Source organism: Phocoena sinus, chromosome X, assembly GCF_008692025.1.
Source record: "Phocoena sinus isolate mPhoSin1 chromosome X, mPhoSin1.pri, whole genome shotgun sequence".
Taxonomy (NCBI): Eukaryota; Metazoa; Chordata; class Mammalia; order Artiodactyla; family Phocoenidae; genus Phocoena; species Phocoena sinus.
Window position 1 is genome coordinate 28,853,243 of NC_045784.1, and position 15,471 is coordinate 28,868,713.

General features: G+C 34.7%; 1 protein-coding gene across 1 annotated transcript in view; it reads right to left on the reverse strand.

Annotated features, from left to right (window-relative positions):
* DMD (dystrophin) overlaps nt 1–15,471 on the reverse strand; it is a 2,099,690-nt gene that overhangs the window by 1,394,101 nt on the left and 690,118 nt on the right. Inside the window, exon 19 of the mRNA XM_032618871.1 lies at nt 7,305–7,392. Within this exon, the coding sequence (XP_032474762.1) occupies nt 7,305–7,392 (88 nt within the window). The remainder of the gene's footprint in view (nt 1–7,304; nt 7,393–15,471) is intronic.

Genomic DNA, 15,471 nt, shown 5'->3' on the forward strand with positions numbered 1-15,471 from the left:
TTTAATTAGAGTCCATGAAAATGAGGTCTGAGTATTATAGGCTAATTCTAGAGGTGTTTCTGGTGACACTAACTTTTATACAACTGCCATGTCATCTTATTTTAAAAACAGGTTGACATAAAATTCATATCCCTAATAAGAATACATAAATTTATGAATATAACTTTTTTCATTTTTTCTCTTTCTAAACAGTATTGAATGGTAAGAGCAAAAAGTCACATTCCTACTTATATTTTTTTTAACATCTTTACTAGAGTATAACTGCTTTACAATGGTGTGTTAGTTTCTGCTTTATAACAAAGTAACTCAGTTATACATATACATATGTCCCCATATCTCTTCCCTCTTGTGTCTCCCTCCCTCCTACCCTCCTTATCCCACTGCTCTAGGTGGTGACAAAGCGCCGAGCTGATCTCCCTGTGCTATGCGGCTGCTTCCCACTAGCTATCTATTTTACGTTTGGTAGTGTATATATGTCCATGCCACTCTCTCACTTTGTCCCAGCTTACCCTTCCCCCTACCCGTATCGTCAAGTCCATTCTCTAGTAGGTCTGCATCTTTATTCCCGTCTTGCCCCTAGGTTCTGCATGACCTTTTTTTTTTTTTTTTAGATTCCATATATATGTGTTCGCATACAGTATTTGCCTCTCTCTTTCTGACTTACTTCACTCTGTATGACAGACTCTAGGTCCATCCACCTCATTACAAATAGCTCAATTTCATTTCTTTTTATGGCTGAGTAATATTCCATTGTGTATATGTGCCACATCTTCTTTATCCATTCATCCGATGATGGGCACTTAGGTTGTTTCCATCTCTGGGCTATTGTAAATAGAGCTGCAATGAACATTTTGGTACATGACTCTTTTTGAATTATGGTTTCCTCAGGGTATATGCCCAGTAGTGGGATTGCTGGGTCGTGTGGTAGTTCTATTTGCAGTTTTTTAAGGAACCTCCATACTGTTCTCCATAGTGGCTGTACCAATTCACATTCCCACCAGCAGTGCAAGAGTGTTCCCTTTTCTCCACACCCTCTCCAGCATTTATTGTTTGTAGATTTTTTGATGATGGTCATTCTGACTGGTGTGAGATGATATCTCATTGTAGTTTTGATTTGCATTTCTCTGATGATTAATGATGCTGAGCATTCTTTCATCTGTTTGTTGGCAATCTGTATATCTTCTTTGGAGAAATGTCTATTTGTTTTTGTGACTAATTTTCCACAACAACAGTGATCACTTAAATTTCCTCCCTTCACACACCCATACACACACACTGGGCACAGAGTCTTTTCCTTTGGAGATTAAACGAAGAAAAATGTGTCTGTCAATTAACAACATTTATTGAGTGTGAACTCTGTGCAGACCATTTTCTCAAGTGTCACATGGAAAAACAGGAAACATAAATCAAACTGCCCAGAACTCAGGAAAAAGTAAGAGAAGAGGAGATGGGTACAACCATGGAAAGCTACTCATTCATGGTGGAGAGGATGAACCACTGCACACAGTACCATTTCCATGCCCCAATGATGTACAGAGCAGCTACAAAATCTCTTCCCATTAAAATACACAATTAGAATAGTTACTGCCACTGAAAATCCTTCACAATGATGTGAAAAGATAATGGGAGGTTTGCCTCTGAGGTGAGCCAAACTGACCCCAATCCCTGCCCTTACCCATCTGACAAAGTTCTGTCGAAATTCAAATAACACCATTCATGTAAAGTACTTAATGAACTTTAAACCAAAATACTAAGTTACAGTTCCATACTTAATATTATAGATAAAAGGAGCCCTTGTCTGTGTTATCAGTCTGTGCTATTTAATTACGATCCTTAGCAGACTTACTATTAGGTATCACCTTAAACACTATAACACTCATCGGATGATGGTTTTGAAACGTTCTTTTAGCCTGATATACTAACAATTACTACTATTATTTAAACATTTCCTTAATGTGATTGTCTTCAGGCTCTTAATGAACACACAGAAAACTACAATTAGAAATTCAAAGTGAAGCACAATTTAATGTAGAAAACATCACGAACCCCATTAGATAATTATAGTATCTCCTCTGGAAATTGTGGTGAAACCATTTTATAGCTTAAGAAAGGGGAAATTGAGCTATGCTTATATGTTTTCAAATGAATGTTTGTTTGTTTGTGATAGGTAAGAAGTGGATTTATTTAGAGAGAAACACCCTCCACAGACAGAGTGTGGGCCATCTCAGAAGGTGAGAGTGGACTTAGGAGAAACATACTCCACAGACAGAGTGTGGACCATCTCAGATGGTGAGAAATGCACCAGGGTATGGGGTTGTCAGTTTTTATATGAGTGGGTAATTTCATAGGCTAATGAGTGGGAGGAGTATTCCAGCTTTTTAGGAAGGGGCGGGGATTTCCAGGAATTGGGCCACCACCCAATTTTTTGATCCTTATTGTTTTGGAACTGTCATGGCACCTGTGAGTGTGTTATTTAGCTTGCTGATGTGAGCATATACTGAGGCTCAAGGTCTAGTGGAAAAAGTCGACTTGTCTGCCATCTTGGACCCATCAAATTAATGTTCTGATATAACATTTTTGGTAATTTCAATATTAATAAAGGAAAACGATTTATTGAAACCAGGGTTTTTTTTGTAATATCTGACTGATAAGGAGACTATATATTTGAATCAAGAACATTATTTTACAAAAAGAATTAAAAATGAAGTCTAACTGTAAATAGATAAAAACAAGTAAGCACATTTTTAGGTATAAAAATGTTCTAGATTGTCCTGAAGTCCCATAATCTCACTCAAAAGATGAAAATCTTTTGCTCTAAAGTATGCAGATCAGTTAAAAAAGTAAAATAAAATCTTAGGAATCCAGATTAATTAATAATCAATACTATTGATACAGTAGCAAGATTCTTTACCGTATTTAGTTGCTAAAATTCTCTAAAATTTTATTTTATGTCATTTTGTGCTTAAATATAAAAATAAATCTTAAAGAAGGTTACATTGTATACTTTTAAAATGTAAATAAATAAAATTTTGGAAATTCTCCTTCTCAGTATAACACAGCTACCAGAAACATAAGTACATCACTAGGTACCCTATCTAGTCTCCCATTTACTCTCATTAAAGTTCTAGGATGTGAATAATTTGTTGAGACTAAGGCTGTGATACTAATCTTATATACTGACAATAAGCTTCATAAAGGTTCTACCTGTGAAAAATTTCTCCAGTAAGAGGAGGACCTCTCCACCATCCAACACTTTATCACACTATTCCCCATACTTATCCAATCAATTGATTTTGATATAGGAGCAACAAATTAATGTTAGTTTAAAAAAAAAGTTAAAGGCCCGTATACTGCAAAAAAAAAAAAAAGTTAAAGAGATAAATCAGTCAAAATTATACCAAAATTCCATGTCAAAGTCCCAAAAATACATTTTTTAGATAACACTCTCTGTTAGTAGCACTGTAGCCTCCCAATTTAGTCTATTATGATCATGAAGATCCTTTACATTCTTCTAAATGAACTGGGACACCTATAAGGAAAATGTTCATGTATAGCTTTAATGTATGCAAATAATTTACGCAATCTCTTTTTTGATTTAAATCCAAACAAATTAATAATAATCTCTTACTGAATATCCCTGCATATTATTCAAATATAAATCATTCTACTGCAAAATTCACAACATAGTTGATACTAAAACTTACAGTATATTTAATATTAACTGTATTTTAATATTCTTCATATAACACTTTGCATTTGATAAAATGCAGCCAAAACAGAAATTATCTTCTAATTGATCATAACGTCTATGTAATCGTGCAAAACTAAATGTGCTACGAGAAACAGTGTTTTCAGGACATGCAACTGATTTTTAACACAACCTTGCAACATCGAATGAAAGCCATTTCTTCTACATTGGCAACATGGTAACCTCTGCATTTTTAACCATTTTAAGACCCTACTCCACTCCCTGTTTCTCAGCACCTTTCTTAAATTCATTCAAGAAATGCCTTAAGGACTAACAGATTTTGTTTTCTGCATTTCTTAAGTGGTGCTAAAAATGTATGCTTTCAGTAGCTATTTAAAAATGGGCAAAAGTGATTTGAAAATATGTTTGATATACCATTTGTGGTTAAAACTGAGGTAAAATATAAGCAGTGAGGAATTTTTTTGCATGTCTTAGAGTTTCATTCTGAAGGAAAAATTAAGAGTTCCAAAATCATTCTAGATACTTTTAAAACATGCTCTAATCTTATGGCAAATTATTCTAAGTAGAAAATTCAGTTTCCTGTGTGTGTGTTTGTGTGTATACACATATATAAAACATAGCTTATGAAATGCTTTCTTTAAAATATAATAGCTAGGGGCTTCCCTGGTGGCGCAGTGGTTGAGAGTCCACCTGCCAATGCAGGCGACACAGGTTCGTGCCCCGGTCTGGGAAGATCCCACATGCCGCGGAGCGGCTGGGCCCGTGAGCCATGGCCACTGAGCCTGCGTGTCCGGAGCCTGTGCTCCACAACAGGAGAGGCCACAACAGTGAGACGCCCGCATACCGCAAAAAAAAAAAAAAAAAAAAAAAAAATTATATATATATATATATAAAATAGCTATATTTATGCTCATCTCCATACATACTTTTAAACTATGAATATATGTTAAAAGTTGTTGTCATGGGAAAACATACATAGAATGTATATATATTTGTATTACTTGCATAACATTATAACATCGTACAAGAATGATCTGCCTTTATCTTAATTTTTAAGGATAAGATATGTGGTTAAATGAATAGACATTTACATGAGGTCATAAATGAAGTACCATGATTCAGCTGTCATTTTCCTTTCTATAAACAAAAGAACAAGAATGTGTATGTTTTATATGGTTATGAGTTTTATTACAACTCCACAGCCACACTTGAGAAAGGAAATTCTGAACTTGTAAATTTAAGAGCTTTACTGAGATAACTGTTGGGAAATCTGGTTTAGAGAAACCTCAATTTGTCTTTCAACTTCATGAACCACATCAGTAAACTCTAGTTTTTGGCTCTATGTTGGTGGAGCAATTGTAATATAGGGTTGGGGGGGGCCCTCTGAAATATACCTGGAGAGGTACTCCAGGCACATATTGTGCATCTGGCTTAACTCACAATTTGCTCAAACAATCACGTAAAATAAATACTATGTAATTTCTTCTGTGAAAGACAAAACAAAAAGGAACAAAATATAAGTTTGAATCTTGGAATCTACTTTTTAGTAATTATGTAAATTGTTTGATTAAATGGAGCAGAGCAGAAGTATCTATGCTCTAGTTATAGTCCAATTTTGAACCTAATCACATATCACTTAGACCAAATCTTTATTAGCGTAACAAATGAGAAGCGTAAAATTTGATCAATATAGTCAACCAGTGAGGAATGTCTCACATCGCACCCCTACCCCTTACTGTGCTTTGCTTTCTACAGAAATTATAATTTTCCTTCAGAAGTATTATTATCTTCTGACCAAAATTACCAATGTCGTTATCTCAATTATTGCCTTAATTTTGCTTTGCTAAACAGAATTTAATCAGTCAATTAATATTTATTACAGACCTAGTATATGTCCTGATTTTTCTTGATTCCAAAATTTAAAGCTATAAGGGAAATAATCTAGAAAATTATGTTATCACTAATCATATGATCATTTTAACCCTGTATGTAATTTCATCACAAAAAATCATTACCTTCATTTCTAAATTTTAACTTCTTTTTGAATAATTCAGTTTATGCTACTATCAGATAATCTGAGTTAAGGTATACTTGATATTTGATTATGAAATGAGGCCATTTAAAAGTAGAGATTATTTAAAAGTATAGATTTTACATCACTTTATAAAAATGAAAAAGTGATAATGTAGTTCCTAGGGGGAAATTATATAATAGTTTAAGGATTTTTTTTAGATCATATAATTTTATTTAACATGAATATGCCGTTGTCAAACTCATCAGTTAAACCATCCAGCAAACATGCATCTAAAAAACAACCTTGGGGCTTCCCTGGTGGTGCAGTGGTTGAGAGTCCGCCTGCCGATGCAGGGGACACGGGTTCGTGCCCCGGTCCGGGAAGATCCCACATGCCGCGGAGCAGCTGGGCCCGTGAGCCATGGCCGCTGAGCCTGCGCATCCGGAGCCTGTGCTCCGTAATGGGAGAGGCCACAACAGTGAGAGGCCCGCGTACCGCAAAAAAAAAAAAAATTTTTAATTTAAAAAAAAATAAAAAGCAATCTTTTTTGTATTTTTCATCTTCTATATATTCATTAACTTGTTAACCCAATCGTCAGCTGTCATATTTGCTTGTTTTTATTTTTAACCAAATACAGTCATGGGGCTCATTAGAAGAAGAAAATGAATTGATTTCCTAGGAAGATCACTGAATTTTTTAATGCCAACATGGCAATTAAGGCAAAAAATAATTCATACACAGAATTTATGCCCCAGAATGCAGGCAGGTACTGGAAAAAGCTGACATGCATAACAAAAACATTTGTTACATTTGCTTATGATATTCTTGTAAACATATCCTTTGAAAAATAAAATAAACCTTGTTTAGAAATAGCATTACCCCTGATTTTCATAAATTACTTACACCTACTTATACTTATAGAAATGAATATAATAGTATAACAATGACAATTGAAAAGTCTGTTTACAATTGACGTCAATAACATTTTGTTCAGACAGCTTCTGAGGTACCAAGTGTTAGCAAAAATTAATTTTAATTCATTATTTAAAAATATGTTTTGCTAGCTTTGTACTTTTACCTCACTCAGAAGTAGGTGAAGTTAAAAAAATAAAAAACAAAAGTTCCCCTGAGGAGACATTTTCTTTTAAACATGTTAAAAAATGAAAAGCAATACAGAAAATACATTATTAGCAAACAGGTATGGAAAAAATATACTGCAAAATTATTTTAAATCAGATTATAATCACTTTACATATATGATTGCTTACATTTCCAATTATTTCTGCAAATCTTGTTTTCTTAAATCATTTGGACAAATGCTAGCAGGATTTGCACTAAAACTGATTTCTCAGCAGCAGATTGATACAATATTCTACCACAAGCCATTTTCTTCCATTGGACTCAAAGTTGAATTTCCTCTAATAATTTGCTTAGCATTAAGAAAGAATAATAAAAGCTCACAAACTCACTTTAAATTTTCATTCAGGTAGGGCTTGTCTGATATAATTCTGCTGATAAACATGAACCTATGTGCTTATCAAATCCCTAAGAAGATTATCTAAATCAACTCTGTGTAATTACCATTCAGCATCTGTTCCACCAGGGCCTGAGCTGATCTGCTGGCATCTTGCAGTTTTCTGAACTTCTCGGCTTTTTCTCGCTCTATGGCCTGCAGCATGATAGCAAAGGTGAGTATTCAATAAAAGGATTGTGAAAATATACAGTAATTATAACTTCCACTTGCCCTTTCAAGCCTTAAGATATTTCACTCTGTCAGCTTATCATGTGAATCTAAAGATTTTTTCTCAAGTTCTTGGCACTAGAAGCATCAAAATGGCAATGAATCACAAGCCATTTTCATACTCAATTGTTATTCTTTGTAATAAGATGTCTACTCTTAACTTTTTTTACATAATAGTTTCTGAGGCATTATAAGTTAAGACTGCCCCCCAAAAAAAGAACCAAAAATGGCAAATCATAACAATGAAATGATAAAGTGTCAGATAATTAAAATGGAATTTATCTTTTAAAAATACAACACTAATAATGCTCCTAACATAAGTATATAGTCTTTATTAAAAATCAAACAGAAAATCCAGTAAGTATATACAATAGGAAGAAAGTATACTAGCATAAATAATTTACCAAAAAAAACCCCATATTTATCTAAGTACAAGACTGTGGGTTAATTTCTCTCTCTAGGATTGTCAAAGTACTCCCATTTCAAGGAAAATAAGATTCAGTTTCATAAAGCTTTCTAAATTCCTTTGTTCATTTCTCCTTAGCAGAGTTAACTTTTGAACAACAAAAACACAATTACTTAACAAAATGTAGCATGTGATACTGCTGAGTTTAGCTAATAATGTCTCTACAGAGACAACAATTTTAAGCTATGATTCAGTAGAACTATATTACTATAGTCATTAAAACCTGTGGCTATAACAATATGTTATATGTCCTAAACCTAACAACCTGCAGAAAAAGCAAGCTATAATGTATTTAACATATAGTGAGACAATATTTTTGTGATTTAATAGTGGCATTATACAAAGATTTAACTTGAGTTTGTGGCAGGAGGTTATTCTACATCAGACTGTTTTTTAGAACTTTTAGATCTATAGGCATTTAAACAAATATTCCGAAGTTTAATATTGGAGTACAGGTGGGAGGCATATAATTGATACATGCACACTCTGTGGAGCATGTTCAGTAGAACTTTCTGCAAGGATGGACATATTCTGTATCTGCACTGTCCAATACCTCCCACTAGCCACGCATGGGTACTGAGTGCTCAAAACATGGCAAGTATGACTGGGGATATTAATTTTTAATTTAATTTAATCTAATTTAACTTAAATTTTAAAAGCTACAATGTGTCAAGTGTCAATTGTAATTGCACAGTGCAGATCTAGTGTCTTCCCTCTGAAAGCAAATAGTTAAAGACAGACAGATAAGATATGTAGACATAAATATAGATATATACAATATGGCAACATCACAAACACTGTCAGAGAAGTAAGTAATCATCTTGACTGGACTATTCCCCGAGCACACCAAATGCTGGGAACGCTCATAAAATAATCCATATATTTTTAAATATTTAAAAAGATTCTCCAATTTAAAGAAGTAGTCACAAGTGAACAGAGAGCTCTTTAAATTTATTTTAAAAGGAGTTCATGAACTAGAATTACTGGATTTAAGGTCAAAGAGTGCAAAATGCTAAAAGAGCCTATAGACAATACTATACATCCAATCAGGAAAAACTGTAATATACAAGAAAACAAATTAAAATTTAGCACAAAAAAATGAAATAAAACACTATAAAAGGACAGCCTTTTTTTAAAAGTATTTATAGACTAGCTGGAATATATACGTTTTAAATTATGCCATCAAGGGCAGCAAATGAGAACTCAGTTTCCTGTCATCAGTAGCAAAACTCCAAAGGTAATAGAAACATTTTACTATCTTGGATTCTACTTGAAAATTTCCAAGTACACAGACTATGGTGCTTGGGGATTATATGCTCCCAGGATGCCGCATCAATTAGCAGGTGAAACTTCTGGGTTATCTTGAAAGTGAGCTTCACAAAGACATTACTGAATTGTTTACACAAGTGTGTACAGAACCAAGGTAAGTTCTAGCTTGCTACTTGAACTGAAAAGTCCATGAAAATAAAGTAGCCACAATATACTGTTAAAGGTAAGAACCTAGACGAAGCTCCAAAATTCACATATTCTTAATTCTCAACTTTGGTCTTCTAAATTCTCTGTCCTTAGCATCTAATTGGCACACGTTTCCCAATACTTTAAATTTGTTCTCCATTAAAAGGTAAACGCTATTTGCAAAGGACTCTGAGCATTTAGAAGAGAAAAATAAGCACATTCTAAGTAAATATATAATATTCAAATATTTACAACTACCAAGAGTTACAGCGGGATGTGGGGCATCTCAAATTTTAACTACATCAGCTCAAAAAAAAGAGAAAATAAGAAAAATACTTGTACTACAACAAAATGACAACAAGAACAATGAGAACAAACTGGTGTTCTTTGAGTTAAACAGTTTAAGAATTATCCTTTTCTAACACAGTGGCTTCTATTTTATCTACATTGAGTTTTGTTTTGTTTTTTATATGAAATTATATGAAGAGTAGAATCAGAACACCATCTTGTCTTTATAAATGATGAAAAGATTATCAATGGCCTCCTTAATGTCATGATCATAATCTCTTTATTCTAAGCATCTAATGGAATAATCAATTAGTATTACTAACAGAGAGACAAACATAATTGAATATCTCAGGGGTAATATTTGAGCTTGAATACCTTGTTTGGTTAGCCACATTATTCCAATTATTCTAATTTATATAACAACAATAACCACCATCATCACCACAACAAAACAGTAATCTCTGGAGTAGGTACTATTATTCTCCCAATTTGACACAGGAGGAAAGCGAGGCACAGAGAGGTCTGTGAAAGATTTGAAAACACTGACATAACCATGATAAAAATGGAATGCCTTACACTGTGTACCAAATTACTGTGTATTACATGATTTCATATGTATTTCATAATAATTCTGTGAGATAGAATCAGCATTATTTTATCCTATTTTACACAAGAGAAAATTGAGCACAAATAAGATTAAGTCGTAAATCCAAGATCATAGAAGTAGAGGCAATTTCCTGGTGGTCCAGTGGTTACGATACTGCACTTCCATTGCAAGGGGCATGCATTCAATCCCTGGTCCTGATCGGGGAACTAAGATCCCGCAAGCCACACGGCGTGGCCAAAAAAAGAATCATAGAGGTAGAAAGCTTTAGACGAATATTAGAATCCTGATGATCTAGTTACAAGTTAAGCTCTCTTTCAAACATACTCTGCTGCTTCTAGGGGTATTTCAATGAAGATGAATCAAACAGATTTGAACATATCTTATTCCAACTCACAGTAAAAGTAACCTGATAGTTTGGATGTAGTCAGGGATGGTATTCAAAATATTTACCCATTAATGCAGCATGGGCACCAAGGTATCAGAAGGAATGCCTGGTCACTTGGTATGGACACCGACAGTCTATAGGCTCATTGGCAACTGTGTACAGCTCAATTACTGTACCCCATTGCTGATGTATACTACTTGCAAACTGAGTAACTGCTGCATAAATAGAGATACAGGTCTGAGAAAGAAGCAGTTAGTAGCCTCTGCATATTTGTCAATGTTTAGATGATACCTGGGTTCTGATAAGCAACAACATTTTAAAGAGGAATATTGGAAAATTAAGAGAAAAACTGACATAAATGTGCCTTGAGGAGTATGAACAAGACAGTGAAGAGCCCAGAAAATTTCATTTCAGACACAACTATCTCTAGATAGTTGATTACAAATGAGAAAATTTAGGGTAGCAAGGAGACAGGAAAGAAGGTAATGAAAAGTTTTGGAGTCACTCTGTTCTCAGGTGGTTCGAATTCTGTCCCCACTGCTTACCTGCTGTTTGACACTCAGAAAGTGTCAATGGCTGATTCTCAGTCCTCAGCTTATTTATCACCATAATTTGATTCAGAGGATTCCCCTTCTTGGGAATATTGATTTGGCTTCCTAGACTACAAACACATAACTTCCTCTGATCTCAAAGACTGCCTTTACTCAGTCTCCCATGCTGGTTCCTCCTCATCTCCCCGACCTCTAAATATAGTGTGTTCTAGGCCTCGATCTGTATTTCCATTTGTTCAGGCCAACAACTTCGAATCCTTCTTGACTCTTTATCTCAAACCCCACAGGCAATCCATCAGAAAATCCTATGGGTTCTTACCTCAAAAGACATCCAGAAAGCAATGTTATAACTGTGCTCACTACTACCACACTAGTCAAAAGACCCCCATCATCTCTCGTGAGTCTAGATGTTTCAAAATAGCGTACTAAATGGTATCCCTGTTTCCTGTTTTTGCTCCCTAATGATACATTCTCAACACAGCTGACAGAGAAAGCCAGCTCAACTCTCCAAAAGCTTCCCTTCTCACTCTGAGTAAAAGCTCAAAGCCTAACCATGGCTTCACCTGACTTTAATCTCCTTAGCCTCTCTGACTTCTTCTGCTACTAAACACCTTGATATTTCAGCCCCAGACACACTCTGTTTTTCTCTGACACTCTAGGCACACTCCTACCTCCTCGGGCTATGCATTTTATTCTTCTCTCTGCCTTAAATGGTACTACCTCAGGTATTTGTAGATTCCTCATTAGATCTTTACTTAAATGGCACTTTCTCAGTGAGGCCTTGTACTGCCACTTTATCTATACATACACACACACACACACACACACACACACCCCTCTTAGCTCTCATTCCCCCTTCATTTTCATCTTTGGCATTTATCACTAACATTCTATACGTTTTACATATTAATCTGCTTAATTTCCACCTTGCCCACAGGAATATAAACGTATAAGGTCACGTATCCTTTTGCATTTCCTTCTTCACGCTATCTGCAGTGCCTAGAATAGTGCCTGGTACATAGTAGATGCATAATAAAGTGAGGTCTATCATAGCATCATGCCTCCGTATACAATATTACAGTCTACCCCACTCCACCCACTGTTCAAAAGCTCTACGAAGGTGTACATGTGTAACAATCCTGGTAGTTATACATACAGTGGTCACAGAAACAGCCCATGAGTTTAGGTGCTACAAGCTGAGGAAAGTAAAGTTGGATTCAATGAAAGTCTCCTGGAAACTCCAGATGAGATTGAGAGTTGGGCAAAACTCACTCTCCAACAGGACTGTTATGTAGTCCTGAAAACAGGAATAAACAATGACCCAAATAGAAAACGAGTAGTACCATGTAAAGTTCATTAAGTCAAAACTTAATAGAATCCTGCCTTGGCTGAGGAAGAGAAAACAAGGGGAAAAAAAACCCAGCATGGTACTTGTAACATTTATTACAGAATAAAGAAAAAATATCATATTGAAAAAAATTAGAGGGAGTATAAACTCCCAACAGCGGTCTACCAAACAAAAGTTCAGGAAACAGTTCTGGCATCTTCACTGAGATATGGACTTCATAAAAAAGCAACATAAAATCATAAGGCTAGAAGACGATGAATTTAACAGAAACGGAATGAAATACCAAGGCAACAGAGACACTGATCTCATAAGGAAGAAACTAAAGCCGCATTATTACGATCCAAATTAATACTGGAGATTGTAAAATGTAGACTTGATACTGAACAAAAGAGAAGGGAATGTGTTTCTTGACTATGGTACTAAGCAGCATTCTTTGGACTCAGTAGCAAATAAACAAGTATTCCCATTTGTCAAGTAGAGAGTTATAGTATTTTCAAGTACCCTAATTAAGTTGTTCCTGTATTTCCAGACTGTGCAAAATCTTTGGCTATGCTGACATGTGGGGATGTTTTGTTATCCACTAGGGAATAAGTGTAACAACACTTTACTGGTCTCAGAAACTTGGGGATTACTTTTTTCTCAGATGTTTTTCAAATGTTTCAACATCTTCAGTCTTTCTTCCTCTTCCATGGTTCCAACTCTCTCTATTTATTGATTGATATATATATATATATATACACACACACACACATATATATGTATGTATATATGTATATACATACATATATATGTGTGTGTATATATATGTATATATATAAAAGCTTCCCCCTTGTTTTCAAGGCCACGAATATTATCTGAATGTTCTTCAACGATGACACCCATTTTCTTCCATGCATTTCATCTTCAATGTTAGTCCAAATATCTATAGCCAGATTTTAGCTCTCACTACTTTACAGAAACTTATTTCATGAAAGGCTCCAAATATTTTTCCTGCCAGGTACAATGCTTCTTAAAGCATTAAGTACCGATGACTAAAACAACCTCTTTCAAATCACCTTGTTCATGAAAACATATCTGCCCTTGACATTAAGATCTTTCTATAATCTTTCTTCCTCTAGAAACTCATCCAGCTTTTCTGTATGTGTGCCTATTTCCTTATGTATCTCTGTTTATCATATATGTATGTGTATGAATACATACATATAATATGGATATATTTTTAATTGTAAAAGTATATATTTTATAACAAAACGCAGTTTTGAAATTATTTTTTCTCAACAGAGAAAAATACTTTACTCAGTATATATTTCGTATATGATCATATGTTTAGAAGCTTCTACTCAAGATTCTAAAGTATCTAGTACACATAAATTCAAGTAAAGGCATGAGTGAACCATTGCATGAGCAATGAATTGTACATTTTCAAATATATAATGGGCTCATGAAAATTCTGAGATCATCAGGAAGTTATGAATTCTAAAGTGTATAACTTCAAGTGCAAAATAAAAGGCAATTCAAATCACTATGCTGGGCACACGAAACTAATATAATATTGTATGTAAATTATAATTCAAAAAATAAGATAATTGTCGAAAAAGGCAATTTAGTTGTATTATTAAAAAAAAGAAACATAATTAACATAAGTTTTAAGCAAAGTATACAGGAAAGAGAAGTTTACTAGTTCTTTAATAAGCTGATTAAAAACACTCATGACCTCTTGTCCTCCTTCTTTACCGGCATCTCTTAAAGGCCTCTTCTTTTCATGACATCTTTTCTAATTAATATGAAAGTAAGTTCCACATCCCCCAGAGTCCTACTCTGACTATAGAAGCAATTAATTTTCTATTCACTTAAGATTCTATAATGAAGTTTTACCCTTTGACAGAAAAAGTAATTTATTCACTCAAATGTTTATTCAGAAGTTGTTAAATCCTTCATATTGGTAGCAGAGCCTGACTTAAAACGTGCCTGCAGAGCTGAAAAAAAATCACTTATTCACATAATCAAACATTAATTGGATTAAATACCAGGCGCCTATGTTACACACTGCATACCAAAACCAAACTAAGCCAAACTAAAAGCGAACGAACAAACAAGCAAAACCCAATCAGATTAAGTTCCAGTCCCTAGTTTCTAGAAACCAACAATATAATCAATGTAACAATGGCGAGAAATCAGTTTGGATAAGTGAAAAGGAATTAGGTCATGGTAGTCTGCATAAGGGCAACATGAAGACAGTGACTTTGCCAATGCCTTTCAGTCAAAGGCCACCAGGAACCTGCCTGTAGATGAACAAAGTTAAGTTCATTTACTAGTTGCAACAAGAGACATGGCATATAATAGGGAACTATGGGGGTATGTCTCTAAGAGGATGTTACAAATAGTTTATAGGGTTTGGGCTTGTGTAAGGTGATGTGGGTGGTCAAGGAAGCAAGGCTTTGCCTTTAATTAGACGCTGTAAGGAAGTGGAGGTGATTCTATGATTGGATATCTTAAATCTTCTTATCTAGATGGCAGAAAGAATGTAGAGGCTAAAGCCATGATTAGTATAGGTGCATAATCTGTCATATTAGTGAAGAGGAGGGATATTTGGTCATTTTGGGTGGTTTGGACAATGTTAGTATTTTTTACTGTATTGAGACATAATTACACAATGGTCACGTTTTTGTCGTGATCCATCATGACTGTGGAGTGGCCCTGTCTGAGGTGAGCATTCGGAGTTGTTTGTCATATGCAACATGAGAGCATTACAGACTAGCTGCAAGCACTAGTACAGCATCTAGCACCTCCAAGGCCTAACTGCAGTGCCAACCCAGCTCCTGGGTCTCAGTGGCTGCTCTTTTCTTTCTCAAATGAATGTAAACAGAGGCATAACAGGATACTACTTATGTTTTAGTAAGTTCACTC